General features: G+C 36.6%; 1 protein-coding gene and 1 pseudogene across 4 annotated transcripts; one reads left to right on the top strand and one right to left on the bottom strand.

Moving 5' to 3' along the window:
• Positions 1-4,318: 4,318 nt before the first annotated feature.
• On the bottom strand, positions 4,319-6,001 carry LOC147546182 (fasciclin-like arabinogalactan protein 4 pseudogene; annotated as a pseudogene). The gene has a single exon (XR_015223775.1). The product of XR_015223775.1 is annotated as a fasciclin-like arabinogalactan protein 4 pseudogene (transcript).
• A 4,632-nt stretch (positions 6,002-10,633) lies between these two features.
• LOC147546181 (uncharacterized) lies at positions 10,634-15,511 on the top strand. 3 transcript variants are annotated; one of them, XM_086673309.1, is made up of 6 exons: positions 10,823-11,206; positions 11,534-11,600; positions 11,754-11,978; positions 12,412-12,473; positions 12,630-14,409; positions 14,723-15,511. In XM_086673309.1, exons 3-6 carry the CDS (start codon positions 11,816-11,818, stop codon positions 15,331-15,333), a joined length of 2,616 nt encoding a protein of 871 aa, XP_086529435.1. In that variant the 5' UTR covers positions 10,823-11,206; positions 11,534-11,600; positions 11,754-11,815; the 3' UTR covers positions 15,334-15,511. The 3 variants fall into 3 exon arrangements, with proteins under 3 accessions (XP_086529434.1, XP_086529436.1, XP_086529435.1); XM_086673308.1 differs by lacking the exon at positions 11,534-11,600 and having other exon boundaries at positions 10,634-11,206; XM_086673310.1 differs by lacking the exon at positions 11,534-11,600 and having other exon boundaries at positions 10,639-11,206; positions 11,798-11,978.
• The last annotated feature ends 60 nt before the right edge of the window (positions 15,512-15,571 follow it).

Below are 15,571 nucleotides of genomic sequence, written 5' to 3'. Positions count from 1 at the left end.
TTGCGGCAGTTGCCTCAGGTGATGACATTATCTTACTCTCAGGTTGTGGAGACACTTGCTTAAGTATGGCTGAGTCAGAACCAGAAACAACATGGTTGGTTGACTCAGGTGCTTCGTATCATGCTATTCCATGTAAGGATTTCTTTAACTCTTACAGAACTGGTGACCTTGGCAAAGTCAGAATGGGAAACTTAGGTTTCTCAAAAATCGTAGGAATCGGAGAAGTGAAAATTGAGACGAGCAGGGAGTACATTGATTCTTAAGAATGTGAGGCATATACCAGATCTTCGATATAACCTAATCTCTACCGGAGTATTAGATGGTGAAGGGTACCACAGTCACTTTGGTGATGGAAAGTGGAAGCTTACAAAAGGGTCAATGGTGATAGCAAGAGGGAAGAAGTGTTGTACTTTATACAGGACTCAAGTAAAACTGTGTAAAGGAGAATTGAATGCAGTTGAAAAAGATTCTTCCACTGATCTTTGGCATAGAAGACTCGGGCACATGAGCGAGAAAGGACTTCAAATCCTTGCTAAACGACAAGACTTACCGAACATAAAAGGTATAAATTTAAACACTTGTTCTCATTGTTTAGTAGGAAAGCAACATAGAGTATCCTTTCAAAGGAATGCATCTGAAAGAAAATCCAGTGTTTTGGAACTCGTTTATTCTGACGTTTGTGGACCCTTAAAGGTCAAAACACTTGGTGGTGCTTTGTATTTCGTTACTTTTATAGATGATGCTTCCAGGAAAGTTTGGGCATATGCCATAAAGACCAAAGATCAGGTACTTGCAGTTTTCAAGAATTTCCACAACATGGTAAAACGGGAGACAGGAAAACCATTGAAGTGCATTCGCACTGACAATGGAGGAGAATACATCGGGTCGTTTGAAGAGTATTCCAAAACCCATGGTATTCGACATGAACAGACAGTTCCCAAAACTCCACAACAAAATGGTGTAGCAGAACGCATGAATCGCACTACTGTGGAGATGATCAGATGTATGCTCTCAGAAGCTAAGTTGCCTAAAAGTTTCTGGGGTGAAGCAACGCGTACTGCATGTTATCTGATCAATTTATCACCTTCAGCACCATTAGATGGAGATGTAGTTGAGAGAGTGTGGGCTGGGAAAGAAGTCAGTTATGAACACTTAAGGGTGTTTGGTTGCAGGGCTTTTGTGCATATACCTAAAGATCAAAGAGCAAAGCTTGATGATAAAGCCAAGCAATGCATCTTTTTAGGGTATGCAGATGAGAAATTCGGATACAGGTTATAGGATCCAGTCGATAAGAAGATTATTAGAAGTAGAGATGTGGTCTTTCTTGAAAATCAAACTATTAAGGACTTCGGGAAAGTTGAGAAGCATGAGAATCATAGTAATGATCTCATTGATCTAGATCCACATATCTCTTCTAAGGTTATGCATGATAATGCAGGTGAAGAACAAAATCATGAAGATGAAGCTCATGAAGATGTTCCTATGGGTGATGATGTTGAGCAAGGAATGGAAGTTCAACATGAACCACCAGCTGAATTGAGAAGATCGACTAGAGAGGGAACACCATCTACCAAGTATCCTCCACACGAGTATGTGATGGTTACAGATAGTGTAGAACCACAGTGTTATGAAGAAGCCATAGATGACGAACACAAGAAGGAGTGGTTGAAAGCTATGCAAGATGAGATTGAATCATTGCATAAGAACAACACTTTTAAGTTGGTTGAAAAACCTAATAATAAGAAAATTCTTAAAAATAAGTGGGTTTTCAAAATCAAAACCGAAGAAAGAAATTCACAACCACGGTATAAGGCACGCCTAGTGGTGAAAGGATTTGGGCAGAAGCAGGGTAATGATTTTGATGAGATTTTCTCTCCAGTGGTGAAGATGTCCTCTATACGGTTAGTATTGGGATTGGCTGCAAGTATGAACCTAGAAATTGAACAACTAGATGTCAAGACCGCTTTCCTTCATGGTGACTTGGAGGAAGATGTGTATATGGAACAACCAACAGGGTTTGAAGTTAAAGGTAAGGAACACTTGGTTTGTAAGTTAGAGAAGAGTTTATATGGACTGAAACAAGCACCAAGACAGTGGTACAAAAAGTTTGAATCATTCATGAAGGATCAAGGGTATCACAGGACGGCTTCAGATCATTGTGTTTTCGTTCATAAATTTCCTGATGGAGATTTGATTATACTTCTACTCTATGTTGATGATATGTTGATTGTTGGTCAGGATGCTAATAAAATTAGCAGGTTAAAGAAGGAACTAAACAAGTATTTCGATATGAAAGACTTGGGTCCAGCAAAACAAATTCTTGGCATGATATCTCTCGTGATAGAAAAGCTGGAAAACTTTGGCTATCACAAGAAAGTTACATCGAGAAGGTTCTAGAAAGGTTCAATATGGACAAAACAAAACCAGTGAGTTGTCCATTAACCAGTCACTTCAAGTTGACTCGTGATCAGTGTCCATCAACTAGAAGTGAGAAAGAAGAAATGGAGAAAATTCCTTATGCTTCAGCTGTAGGAAGCTTGATGTATGCAATGGTGTGTACAAGACCGAACATTGCATTTGCAGTTGGAGTAGTAAGCAGATTTCTTGCTAATCCAGGCAAAGAGCATTGGTTAGCAGTGAAGTGGATTCTGAAGTATCTTAGAGGTACGTCTAAAGCTCGTATATGTTTTGGTAATGATAAGCCAGTATTAGTCGGTTACACAGATGCAGACATGGCAGGAGATGTAGACTCTAAAAGGTCCACATCAGGCTACCTATTTACATTTTCAGGGGGAGCAGTGTCGTGGCAATCTAAATTACAAAAGTGTGTAGCTTTATCTACTACAGAGGCAGAATATATTGCCATTACAGAATGTTGCAAGGAGATGTTATGGATGAAGAGACTGTTAGAAGAACTTGGTATGAAACAAGATAATTATGTTATTCATTGCGACAGTCAGAGTGCCATCCACCTCAGTAAGAATTCTAGTTTCCATTCCAAGTCCAAGCATATAAATGTGAGATACCAGTGGATCCAAGATGTTCTTGAAGAAAAGGTGTTGAAGATCGAGAAAATCCATACTGACGACAATGGTTCAGATATGATGACAAAACCATTACCCAAAGGTAAACATGAGCTATGTAGCAGTGTTGCAGGTTTGGGGATGGTAGGTCCCTCTTCATAAGTCGGGAGGGGGAGTTTGTTGGGGTCCCTCCTTATAATAAAAGGACTCCTAGTTGGAATAGGATTTCCCTTATTCCTTGTTTGGGGAAAAAAAATAGAAGTTTCTATTTTTTCAAGCCTAAAAAGGAATTCCTATTTCTTTTGGTAAACCTCCCTATTTATCATTATAAAAGGGAATGAAATGGAAGAGATTATACACAACAACTTCCAGAACAAAGAGAAGTCAGAGAAAGAGAGATTTCTGAAGTGGTTCTTTCAAGAGAGATTGAAAGAGCAGAATATTGGTTTGAAGAAAAGAAGATTATTAATCTTGTGAAGCAATTTAGTTTGTGGTTATCTTTTTCAACCTTTAGTAATCTAGGATTTGGTCAAATCCTAAGGAGTAAGAGATTTTATTTCTTTGTTTCTTTGTTCAGTTTATCCACCATAGGTTTGATGAAGAGTTGTCCAAGGGTGTTTCTACACATCTTGAAGAATTGTGTAACCCATTATTTAATTATAGTGGAAGATTTCTGGACTAGGTCCCGTGGGTTTTTACCTTCTATCTTGGAGGGGTTTTTTGTCACGTTAAATAATCTTGGTGTCTCTGCTTTTACATTCACATCGTTTATCTTCATATTCCTGAACAAGTTAATTAGGTTATTTTCCTAACTATTTCAACAAAAAAAAAAAAAAAGTCGATGACATTATCACAGTTGTCGACACACACAGCTGGTCCATGGATTGAAAAACAAACAAGTAATGATAGACTAAAAAATTGGAAGAAAAAAGAGACATCCTTTGTGCTTTTTATCCAATTTCCCTTTATGTCTGATTATTATTGCAGAGAGACAGAGAGAGAGAACCCCTAAATGGAAAATTATCTGTTCACAAGTCCAATACAAGTATGGGAAAGATGAATCTTTTTACTTTCAATCATTCAAACTTACAAAGCAAATACCCAATTTCAACTTCTTTAACACCAAACAGGGCAGAAAAAAAATGGTTTTATTTCTTTTTCTCAAATTATACTTTTTTTTTTTGTTGAGATTTTCTCAAATTATACTGATGAAACCAAATTAATACTCTACTAGTACTATATACTCTCACTTAGCTTCTTCTTCTTTAATACCTACCCACCCAGAAGAAAAATCATTAAAAAATTGCTGTTTCTTTACAGCTAAAAAAAATTCAATTTCCCCTATTATAACATTATCAAATGATTCACAACCCAGAACCCCAAAAAAAAAAAAAACTTGATGAAGAAATTAAATACTGTACTAGAAGATAAATGATAATCTCATAGAATTAAATACAAACCTATACAGATAGTTGAAAAAATGAATGAGAATCTGGTTCTGCCATTAATGACCTTGCTTGATTTGCCATTGTCACTGAACCCAGTTGGAGATGAAGAAGAAGAAAGATGAGTTGAAGATGGACTTTCTAACCCAGCAGGTGAATTATTATCAGGTGATAATGAAACTTGTGGTGGTTGAGCTCCATAATTATTTTGATTCATGGTGGTGGGAGGAGGAGGTAATAATCCTCCTCTCCCAAAAATCTCTCTTGGTAATAAAACCCTTGAAACAGCAAAAATAGCAACTGGGTTTTCATCAAAAACAGTTTGTGTAATTGAAGCTTGAACTAAACCTGAATCAATTATTACTGATCCATTAGCTCTACTTATATTCAAAGTAAATCTACCAGCTCCAATATCCTCTGTTGCTAATGTTGGTTGAACAGGATTCACAATTGATTCTAATGAACCTAATGGATAATATGAATGTAAAACATGAAATTTCAAAATCACAGCTTTGCTATCAGCTGGTAATGATTGTAATCTTTCAGTTATGGGTAGATCTGAAAATGCATCATCAGTTGGTACAAATATTGTTATACCAGCTCCACCTTCATCTCTTTCAAATTCATCTGAAACACCAGACGCCATTAACATTGATGCAGCAACATTGAAGTTATGACCATCAAGCAAATGCTTTGTTATGTTTAAACCTAATGGGGGTCGATTTTCTGATGCCATTAAATCAAACCCATAAGGAATTAAAAGTGAATTAACAGTAAAAATGCTCACATTATAAGGAAGGGTTTTAATCAAAGAGATAAGGGTAACATTTAATGGTGAATAAGAAACAGGGGAACGAACATAAATAGTACCATCAATGGGATTTCGTGTAATATTTACAGAACCAAGATTACTATTTGCTCGACCTGTTGTTTGATAAAGGGTAGTGATGAGTTTACCGGTGACCGGAATCTGACGAAGTTCAGGCCAAGAAAGGTACTGAAGTAAAACATGGTAGCGAAGGACATCGGCGATGTTGGAATGGTGGGTCAGATCGGAGGAGGAACGAAGGAATTTATTTGGGACGACAAGGAGAGTGACAGATGAACGTTGGGTCAGATCTTGAGCGACGGAGGTATTGATAAGGAGATTATTGAAATCAGATAGATCGGGAAATGTGGAAAGAATTGAAGTTATGTTAAGGGAGAAGATTGGGGAAGGGAAGATTATGGAAAGAGAAGATGAAATGAAGAAGAAGAAGATTAGGGTAAAATGGGGAAAGGAATGTGTCCCCATTCTTTTTTTCTTTCTCACTCTCTCTTTCTTGTGAGGGAGTGAGAGTGTGGATGATGAAGTAAAGGAAGTGTAGAGAGAGAAAGAGAGAGAAAATTGAATGGTAGACAGTTGATGAAGACCTTGGTGACAATGATCATGATGATTGAATATTCTTTTCCTCTTTCATTTCCTATTACCTACGTATATTTCAGCTTTTTTTCTTTTAATTATTTATTAATCTTAAGTTTATCGGGATTACCTACTCATTAATTATTTCTCTTAATTATTGGTGTGGTTTTTTTAGTGTAAACAGTAAACTCTAACAATTATAGTATGATGAGGACTAATCGGGTGTGATATTTTTGGGGCTGGCCGTTTTAAAAAGCTCAATAGAAAAAGGTGGTTTGCCTCTTAAGAGGGGGTAGAGGTGGTTTACCTCTTAAGAGGAACATTATGTCTGTGTCACCACCGATGTGAGATTACTTTACAACACACTTCATATTTTAATTGTACTTTGTGTACATTTTTTAATACAAAGAGTTAATTCCTATATGGCCCCCTACTTTGTGACCAGCTTTCTTTAGGGCCTCATTTTTTTCGTAAATTCAATTATGACCCCCTATTTTCAGGTAAATGTCATTACTACCCTTCTTAATCCTAAATTTAAAACATTAAAAAAAAATTATTTCCACCTCACCCCTCTCTCTCTCCACCTCATCTCTCCCTACACCTCACCTCTCTCTCTCTCTCCAACTCACCCCTTTCTTCTCCGGCAAAGGTAGCCGGCCAGAAAATTTTCCGGCCGGCCACCTTCAAACCTTAAAAAAAAAAAAAAATTCTCTCTCTCTAAATTTTTTTTTTTTTTAAATCTCTCCACTCTCTCTCTCTCTAAAACTCCGGCGAAGGGAAATTCGCCGGAGTTTTAGAGAGAGAGAGAGAGTGGAGAGATTTTAAAAAAAAAAAAAAAAAAAATTAGAGAGAGAGAGGAGAGAGATTTTTTTTTTTTTTTTTTATAGCTTTGAAGGTGGCCGGCCGGAAAATTGCCGGCCACCTTGCCGGAGAAGAAAGGGGTGAGTTGGAGAGAGAGAGAGAGGGTGAGGTGTAGGGAGAGGTGAGTTGGAGAGAGAGAGAGAGAGGGGTGAGGTGTAGGGAGAGATGAGAGGGGTGAGGTGGAAATAATTTTTCTTAATGTTTTAAATTTAGGATTAAGAAGGGTAGTAATGACATTTACCTGAAAATAGGGGGCCATAATTTAATTTACGAAAAAAAGGGGGACATAAAGGAAGTTGGTCACAAAGTAGGGGGCCATATAGGAATTAACTCTAATACAAATTGTTATTTTTTCAAGAAAAAATTCAAACTGACATTCAGAATTACGTGAGGTTCTAACAAAAATCACTCTCTAATGCAACATCGAATATGAATCTCAATATGATGTGGCACCAATAGAAGTTGAGATACTCGACATTTATTGTTGTATCTTAATTGACTCACATCATCATTTCACCTACGAGTATTAAAATAAAAAGTAAGAGTAAATGTGTTGAGTTTTTTGAGAGTTGCACTGGAGAAGTATTTCGAATTGAGAATCTCAATAGTGTCACCTAAGGAAAAGGATCTTAATTCATACTTTTCTGGGTGTTACACTAGAGAAGTTCTACTTTTCAAACTTTTCTGGGATGACTAAAATTACATTTCTTAAATTTATCTTTCATGGTTGAGATTACCGAACTATCTGCTAGAACACACATTATGCCTTTACTCCCAATGGCTATTCTTTGGGTGGCCCATGATCTTTAACTTTAGTCTGACTATCTTGCTCAGATCGGAGTACGACAGGAACTACCGATGAGTTATGGGAGGACAGAAATGTCTCATCAAAACGATATTTCATCAAAGTAAATTGTCGCAGTTTCTTAATCTGCCACGTAAAAGTACAGCTAAGAATAGGTCCTTGCTGAGTTAGCGTAGCTCTTTTACTACAGTAAAACGTGACGTATTATATATTATGGGGAAGCTGGAGGTTAAAGATGACACGTGCGGGAGAAGATAGGTGTTGCTTGGCTGTAACCATAGTCCAAACCTTTATGTATTTTAATCAACTTGGTGAGACATCTGTAAAGATTAAATGGACCACCCAATTGTGGTGGGTCCGACCCGGAAAGTGCTTTTATTTTGCAACAGTACAAAATCCTTTCATGTATATTGTCTCGATTAGATTAAAAAGGGACCTCCCTAACCACGGTTGATCGATGTTGACATAAATAAAAAATAAATAAATTGAAACTTAAAATCTTAGCAGGTTCAATTCTCACAGGTGGTGGATTTTATAGTTTATTGAACTTTGGTTATTAAAGTATAAATAACGAAGTTGACTTTTAAACCATAGTTTAGTTGGTCTTTGTAAGAGTTTAAATTAGGCGGTTATCGTGTTTATCACATCTTTTATTTATCAATACCATTGACAATTGTAGATCATAGTCAATTATAAAAAAACACACGTTAAGTGGTTGTTTATGTTTGACAGTTATACCCTTTCTTTTTATTTAAAGTTAATTACATAGATATTTAAAAGTTCGTCTGATTGTTATTGGTCTATTGCAGATATTTATTTAGGATATTATTAGATATTTATCTTGATATTTCAAGTTTATTTAAGTTGTAATTGATATCAGAAAGTACGACTTCGTTTTATTTGTTATTTCGTGAAATAATATAATTTTGTTATTTAATTGACACGAATATAATAATCACGTTTTTATGTATTTTAATATGGGGTAGAATTAAGAGTTTTTACTTACTCTTATGTTGTCAAAATGACACTTTTGACCTTTGGTTGTTTGGTTGTAAAAATGACATTTTTACCTTAGGTTTTTAAAGATGACATTTTGTTCTCTTATGTTACCAAATAATATTGTTACTTTTATATAACTAAAATGATATTTGCACCCTTAACAAAAAAAAAAAAAAAAAAAAAAATGATATTTGCACCCTTATGCGAGTGAATTACATTTTTACCCTTATTATGTCAAACTAACATTTTTACCTCTATCGCCAAACAACTAATTTTCCCTCACATTATCACAATAATATATATGTCTTCCTTGGTACCGAAAGGTATTCTACCTCTTGTTTTTTTTAGTCTGCATTAATTCTACCTTAGGTCGGTAAAATGACATTGTTACCTTTTTATCGTCGAAAAGATATTTGTATCTTCTAAATTAACATCATAAAATTTAGAATCTTATATTAACAAACATCTACTTTTATATTTTCTAATTAACATTTTTACCATTTTGTTATCAAAATTACAAAGGCTAAAAATATCACTTTGACAACATAAATGTAAATGTGTTTTTTTGGTACCATTACTTCTCATGGAAATAAGTGATATCCAAGACATCCTTAGGAATGTTGGGACTTTCATATTCTTACGGTTCTACATTTATCTAGGGTATAAAAAGCTTACGCCAGTAAATTTATCCATGCGACTAACTCAATATATAATATTACCAATTACTTTTAAACCAAGTGGGATCAATCAATTGACGAGAGGTAGCGATTAAATTAAACTTTTGTGTAAAATTGGGGACAATAATTAAGCTTACCAGCTATTAGATTAAAAACAAATGGTTTGAATTATTTCAAGTTTCTAAGTGGTGGTTTCAGTTGAAGTTGCGTTTTGACGGATGCTCATCTTTAGATTTGTCTGTTTCTCTTGAGAGATAGTGGACATAGTCTCGAGTTGGTTGGGAGACCTCTAGTTTCGAGAAGGTTTACGCGTTGTGGCTTTAATTTCAGTCGTGAGAGCTACAAGCTGGAGGACATGCTTGTAAGTTGGACCCTACAGGGATAGGGATGTCAACGGGGCGGGTTTGGGACGGTTCATCCCCTTCCCAACTCCGTCCCGTTAGTAAACGGGTTTTACCATAACCGTCCCAATAACTAATCGGGGTAGATATTCAATTACCATTACCATCCCACTTAAAAATTGCTAAACCATTACCGCCCCGCCCCGTTTAATATAAAACGAGTCGGGCCGGGTCGGGTTCAAAGTATTTTGTTTCGCAAAAGTTATTTTTGTTTGAATTAACATAACAATTGTTAACAAAATTTTGTAAGACTTTGAGTTTATCAATCATAAACATTACAACTACTTAAATAATATAAAACATAAAATAATTAAATTGATAATATAGATTAAAGTTTTAGAAACGTAACCTTAAATAAAACATATACTAATATATAACATACTAATCGGTTCGGGGCGGAGTTTACTATCTAATACCAAACCCGCCCCGAACCCGATTAGTTTTTTTAACTTCATACCATACCCGAACCGTTTAATTAACGGGGCGGTAAAACCCGTCCCATTAGGGGCGGGTTTGGAAAAAAACCCACCGGTTCGGACCAAATTGCCACCCCTATACAGGGAGGGACATGCTTCAATTAACGGTTGTTTCATTGTGATATATCTTTTGGAACATTGATTCAAATAGCGAAAATAATAAATAATTAATCTTATTTGTTGGCTTAGGAAGCCCGAAGGGGTTGATTTTGGTCTTTCTATTGGACAACCTGATAGTTTTCTTTCTTAAGTTGAATTTGAGATCTCACTTTAAATCTAAATTCACTTAAGTCACATTTTTTAAAATTCTATTAATTTCTCCATTTTGGTCCCTCTTCCAATCCTTCGCTGATGTGGCGACATATCACTGGATTATATTTTCTCCTTCTATCTCCAATTACTCTACACTCAAGTGATATGTGATCACATCAGCGGAGGGCTGGGGAAAAAATCAAAATGGAGAGATGAATAGAATTTCTCGTTTAAAAAAATTCTAGTTACATTTGAATCCTTAATATAAATCAAATTTCTATTGGATTCAGATGGATTGAATTCATTAGAAGAATGGGTGAGACAGAGAAAAGCTATGAACTAGTGTGGAATTTATCTCTCTTAGGTGCAGATATCTATCTATCTACACACCAAGTACATGTTGGGGTTGGTCCCCATCCCAATTCACTCGCTCCGTTTAGGTTGTGGCGTTATTTGTTGTCCCCTTCCGCGCAAGTTAGACATGCATGATTTCAACGGCTTCTCAACCTCTCTCTCTCTCTCTCTAAACAACCAACACGATTGAGTTTGAGGGAGATAGCCATTAACAAACGAATGAAAGCGAGAAAGTACGAGCGAATTTCGCAGACCGACGTAAACTAGAACGACAAACAAACCTACCGAATTTTTCGGGATTGGATTTTATTCTATTTAATTCCTTTTCTCCTTTCTCAAACCAACATCTGTCATTTTCTTCCCATCCTTCTCACCTCTCTCTTTCAAACACATCGTAACCCTAATTTTTCTGCAATCTTAAAAATTTAACGGATCCTCCCGATCACCGGGAATTCTTCCATCGTCGCCAATTTTTTTTTTTTCCTTATCAACAAATTTGCAGCCAATACAGGTAAATCATTTTTTTTCCCGTTGTTAATTTCTGTTGTTATTTTGATCGATCGGAATTCATTAATGTTGTAATTGAAATTATGTTTGTTTGATTATAAGATTGTTTCTTAAAAGAATATTTGCTCTGTTTATGTTTTCATTTTGTTCGGCTTTAATTGTGAAGAGAAGTTTAGATGAATAATGGAACTGTTACATTTCAATTAATTGGAAACACAAATCAGAAGTTGTTAATCCTTCATCAATTTTGAATCGTCTAACGTATTCTTCAACATTTCCGTTTTTCTTATATATAAAATCAAACTGTTATTTGAGAAACATTATAAAACAGGTGATATTTTTAGAGATTGAAGAATGAAGATTTCGATTATGTGATTGTTTATCTCAGGATATATAAAGTGACTTAGAAATTGGTAAACTTAGAGGGTGACATATTTCCTCATTTAGAAATAAAAGCGGTCCCCACCGTAGTCAAACTTTGAAAAAACCTTGTCTTTTAGTGATTCCACATCAGCTGGGCATTAAAATGCCCAAAAAATTGGGCACTCTAGCATGTGATATCTGAATTTGTTTTGTTGGTTGGGCCGATTCAAAGGGGATTTTGTAATGATATATGGAAGAGGAATTTGACGGGGATTATTGTACTTTGACATTTAAGAGCAAACCTCATCCTGGTTGTATGTGGGGAATACTTCATATTCTTAATTTCCATCAATGGCATACTGTCAAAAAGATGCTTCCCCACCGGAGACATAGTGGTGGAAGACGTGACGAAGGTAAGCTTCTCTTTCCATTTCACGCTTCTATATTTGTAATTTCGTATCTTATAATTTTACAACAGTTTGCAATTTCGCCTTCGCAATAATATCTCTTGTCACGATGTCAACAACCTCTGGTTATAGTAGTTACCAAGTTGGTTTCCACCCTCTAGGTCAAGGGTTCTAGACACAGAGTCATACGCCTTATAGTATGCTGACATTTTAAAAAAAAAACGAACAAAAAAACTCTTGTGACGACACTTTAAAGGTTAAAGTTATGAGAGCTTTGGATGTCTCAAGACTCGAGAGGGAAAATAGATTTTGAAGCCTTGAAGCTGAAGGGTTATACGGCACAGCCCTATAACACGTTTTGACACAATTAAAGCACTGAGTACCTCTTATTCAGTCTCACATGCTTTATTTGATTATTATCATTTTCTCCTCCTGATAGATGTCCTTGATACTGGTGATGAAGCACAAGAATCCTTGCATCATGGAGTAGATAAAGTCCTGGTGAGTTACCAAGTTATTTTATAGTACAAGTTCAATAAAAGAGAAATACATTTGCCAGTTCCACTTTTTTGTGTTTCACTCCTTTATCTATTTTCTGACTGTCATGCAAAAGCCGCGATAAATGACAGTGAATTCTTTCAATTTATAATCTTACAGATTGAAGAAAAGATGTCAGGGTCGAGTCCGACTAAGAAAAAATCTGGAAAAGTCCGGATGAGAAAACTGTTTGCTGATGCGATGTCTAAACATGGCGACCACAAGCACAGGAGTATATCACGCCCTTCACGATTATTGCGAACTAATTCCTTCCATCATCTGCAACCTTCATATCGACATTTACCCGATGAACTAAGGATAGATGGTGACAGTCCAATAACTGATCTCAACCAAGACGCTTCCATTACTTCTTTCAGCACATCGAACTTGGTTCACATGAACCTTCCGTTTGATAATCGTTGTGAGGTGTGTCATACCATTGGTACCTTGAAAAGTTTAGGGCCTGGACAGATGGAGGAGCTCAAGAGACTGGTAACTGAGAGCGAAAAAGCAATCCGGGAACCCTTTTTAAAGCAGAAGGCATTGAGCGATATGGAGGTCCTTAGAGATGTAGCTGTTTGCCCATCAAAGGAGTTTCTCGATGCTCTAGAGATATTTACTGAAAAAAAATCGTTGTTTCTGAAAATCCTACAGGACCCAGATTATGCTTTAGCCCATCATATCCATGGCCCGTGGGCCTCCAATGGAAGGAGAGGCTTAAAAAGGTCAGGAACATTCCCTCTAACCAGTCTGACAGAGGGAAAAATTATGAAGTTCAAGCTCAAAGCCAAGATAAATGGACAATTACAGGGGACTTTGGAGAAGACTGACGATATACCTTCTACTTTTAGGACAAATGAGTGTGCAGAGGATAGCTACAAAAAAAGTACACAGTTAGTGTCTGAAAAGTTTGCAGATAGCATTCTAAAGCCGGATCAAGGAAGTGTGGAAGTTAGCGATACTGTGAGAAAGAATGATCTTTCTCCAGGTTTAACCAACGAGTTGAAAAAGAGGGGTCATAGATTCAGGGATATTAGGTATAAGATAAGGCATGCAATCAAAGAGAGCAGAAAGGAGCGCTACCGAATTTTGATGGATTCGATCTTTCATAGAGTTCCATATGGACGTAAGTTTTCTAGGAGTGCTAAAAGATGGATGCATAGACAGTCAAAGGAGTCTCCAATTGATGTAGATAGTAAAGACAGTTCGAAAAGCAGTACCGAGTGCGAGAGAGCTGCTCCTAACCCTCGCCAGAGCAGGAACTGCGGCATGAGAAGGACAGCATCTCTGAATGAATCTCTGGATAGATATGCTCAGTTGTTTGAGTCTACCTACAATACAGAAGCCAAAAATCAATCAACTGACATGCCAAGTGAAGAGGGGCCTATACAACTTAATCGTGCCCGGAACTCCTTGGGAAGGATCCTCTCTCTACCTGATCTCGAGTGTTTCCGTTCTCTTCAATTTGAGGTCACACCTGATGCATTTTTCTCAGGGAAGCCGACATGGTTTCTTGTTAACAGTAATAAAGATAATGAAAGCCTTACTTGTAAGGAACAAGATTCATCAGGTCATATGCGATTGTTACATGATACTGCAGAAAGTAGAAATCAAGAAAGCTCAATAGGATTAGATGATAGTAGTCCATTCAAAACAGATCATATGCGTTTGTTACATGATACTGAGTGTAATGGAATTGCTGAAGTGGGTGAAAGCGAGACAAGTGACCATCTAGATGAGACAATGGTTGAGTGTACTTCTTTTTCTCAAAATGAGCAGGAAATTCTTGCAAACAACTCAAGTAGTAGTAAGCTGATAGAAGCCAGTCCAATATCTGTTTTTGACTTTTCTTCTCAAGACGGTGCACTCATTAGCCCCGGAATGTTTCCTATCTCAGAAGGTAAAGATTTATTGTCATATCTTCAGCATTTAATTCCCAGTACCACTCACACGTATTTATGAATGTTAGTGTCGTCAAACTTCCCTGACGGACTACAATAGTTTGGACCTTTCGAGGTCTAAGATAAGCTATGTTGACACAGTTTCTTTAGGATTAGAAAATCCTTTCAAGTTTCAAACATAGCAGTTCTTAGCTTTAGTTGCAAATGGAGATGGCACTTATCAGTCTAGCATATTATTTTCCCATGTTTTTGTGCTTTTGGGGCAAAATGTTTAAAAGTAACAATTTCATTGATTTTATTAAATGGTAACAGGTCATTGCCAAGATCAGCCAGGTTTTGAATCTGCTGACGTGATTCTGAGATCACCCGATACTGTGCACTTAATAAATGTCGATAAGAAGGATGAAGCTGACTTCAAATATGTAAAAGATATGCTGAAGCTATCAGGGTTCCTCGGAAATAAGTACTTAGGAACTTGGCATTCGCCTGATCAACCTTTAGATCCTTCTTTGTTCGAAGAAATGGAATGCCTCTCACCGAACAAACAAGACAGCGTCAGCGTCAGCATTGAAGAAGAGACCAGCAGCAGCTCTTATAATCACCAGCTTCTATTTGATACCATTAATGAGACACTATTAGAAGTGTATGAGCGATCATTCACTTACTGTCCGAGGCCATTGTCCTGCAATTCTTTGACTCGTCCTATGCCTATCGGACATCATGTTCTTGAAGAGGTATGGTCAAACATTAGTTGGAACCTGAAATCACAACCAGGAGATGATCTTTCAATGGATTATATCGTGACCCGAGATCTGGCTAAAGTGGATGGATGGATGAACCTTCAATTTGAGTCTGAATGTGTGGGACTTGAATTGGAAGAATCGATATTCAATGATCTTCTAGACGAAATTAGTTATACTTGAGAGCTTGTTTCAACCTGTATCATACACTACCAAAATTTACATGTAAATTAGTATTTCAGTTGAAAGTCACCGCCCCGTAAGAGAGGTGATAGGAAGAAACATTTTAAACATATACTGTACTTGTTATATAGATTTTCTTTTGCTGATTGAGAAAATATGAACTTTGGTCCTGCTACAATTTATGTCTACAACAAATGTTGCAACCTACCGATAACTCTTGTTGTTTATACGATTATGT

The sequence above is a fragment of the Eschscholzia californica genome, unplaced genomic scaffold (genome assembly GCF_041429995.1).
Source record: "Eschscholzia californica isolate CP2 unplaced genomic scaffold, dmEscCali1.0.p SCAF_4, whole genome shotgun sequence".
Lineage (NCBI taxonomy): Eukaryota > Viridiplantae > Streptophyta > Magnoliopsida > Ranunculales > Papaveraceae > Eschscholzia > Eschscholzia californica.
The sequence above is the reverse complement of the archived record's forward strand: the minus strand, read 5'-3'. Positions and strand labels throughout refer to the sequence as shown.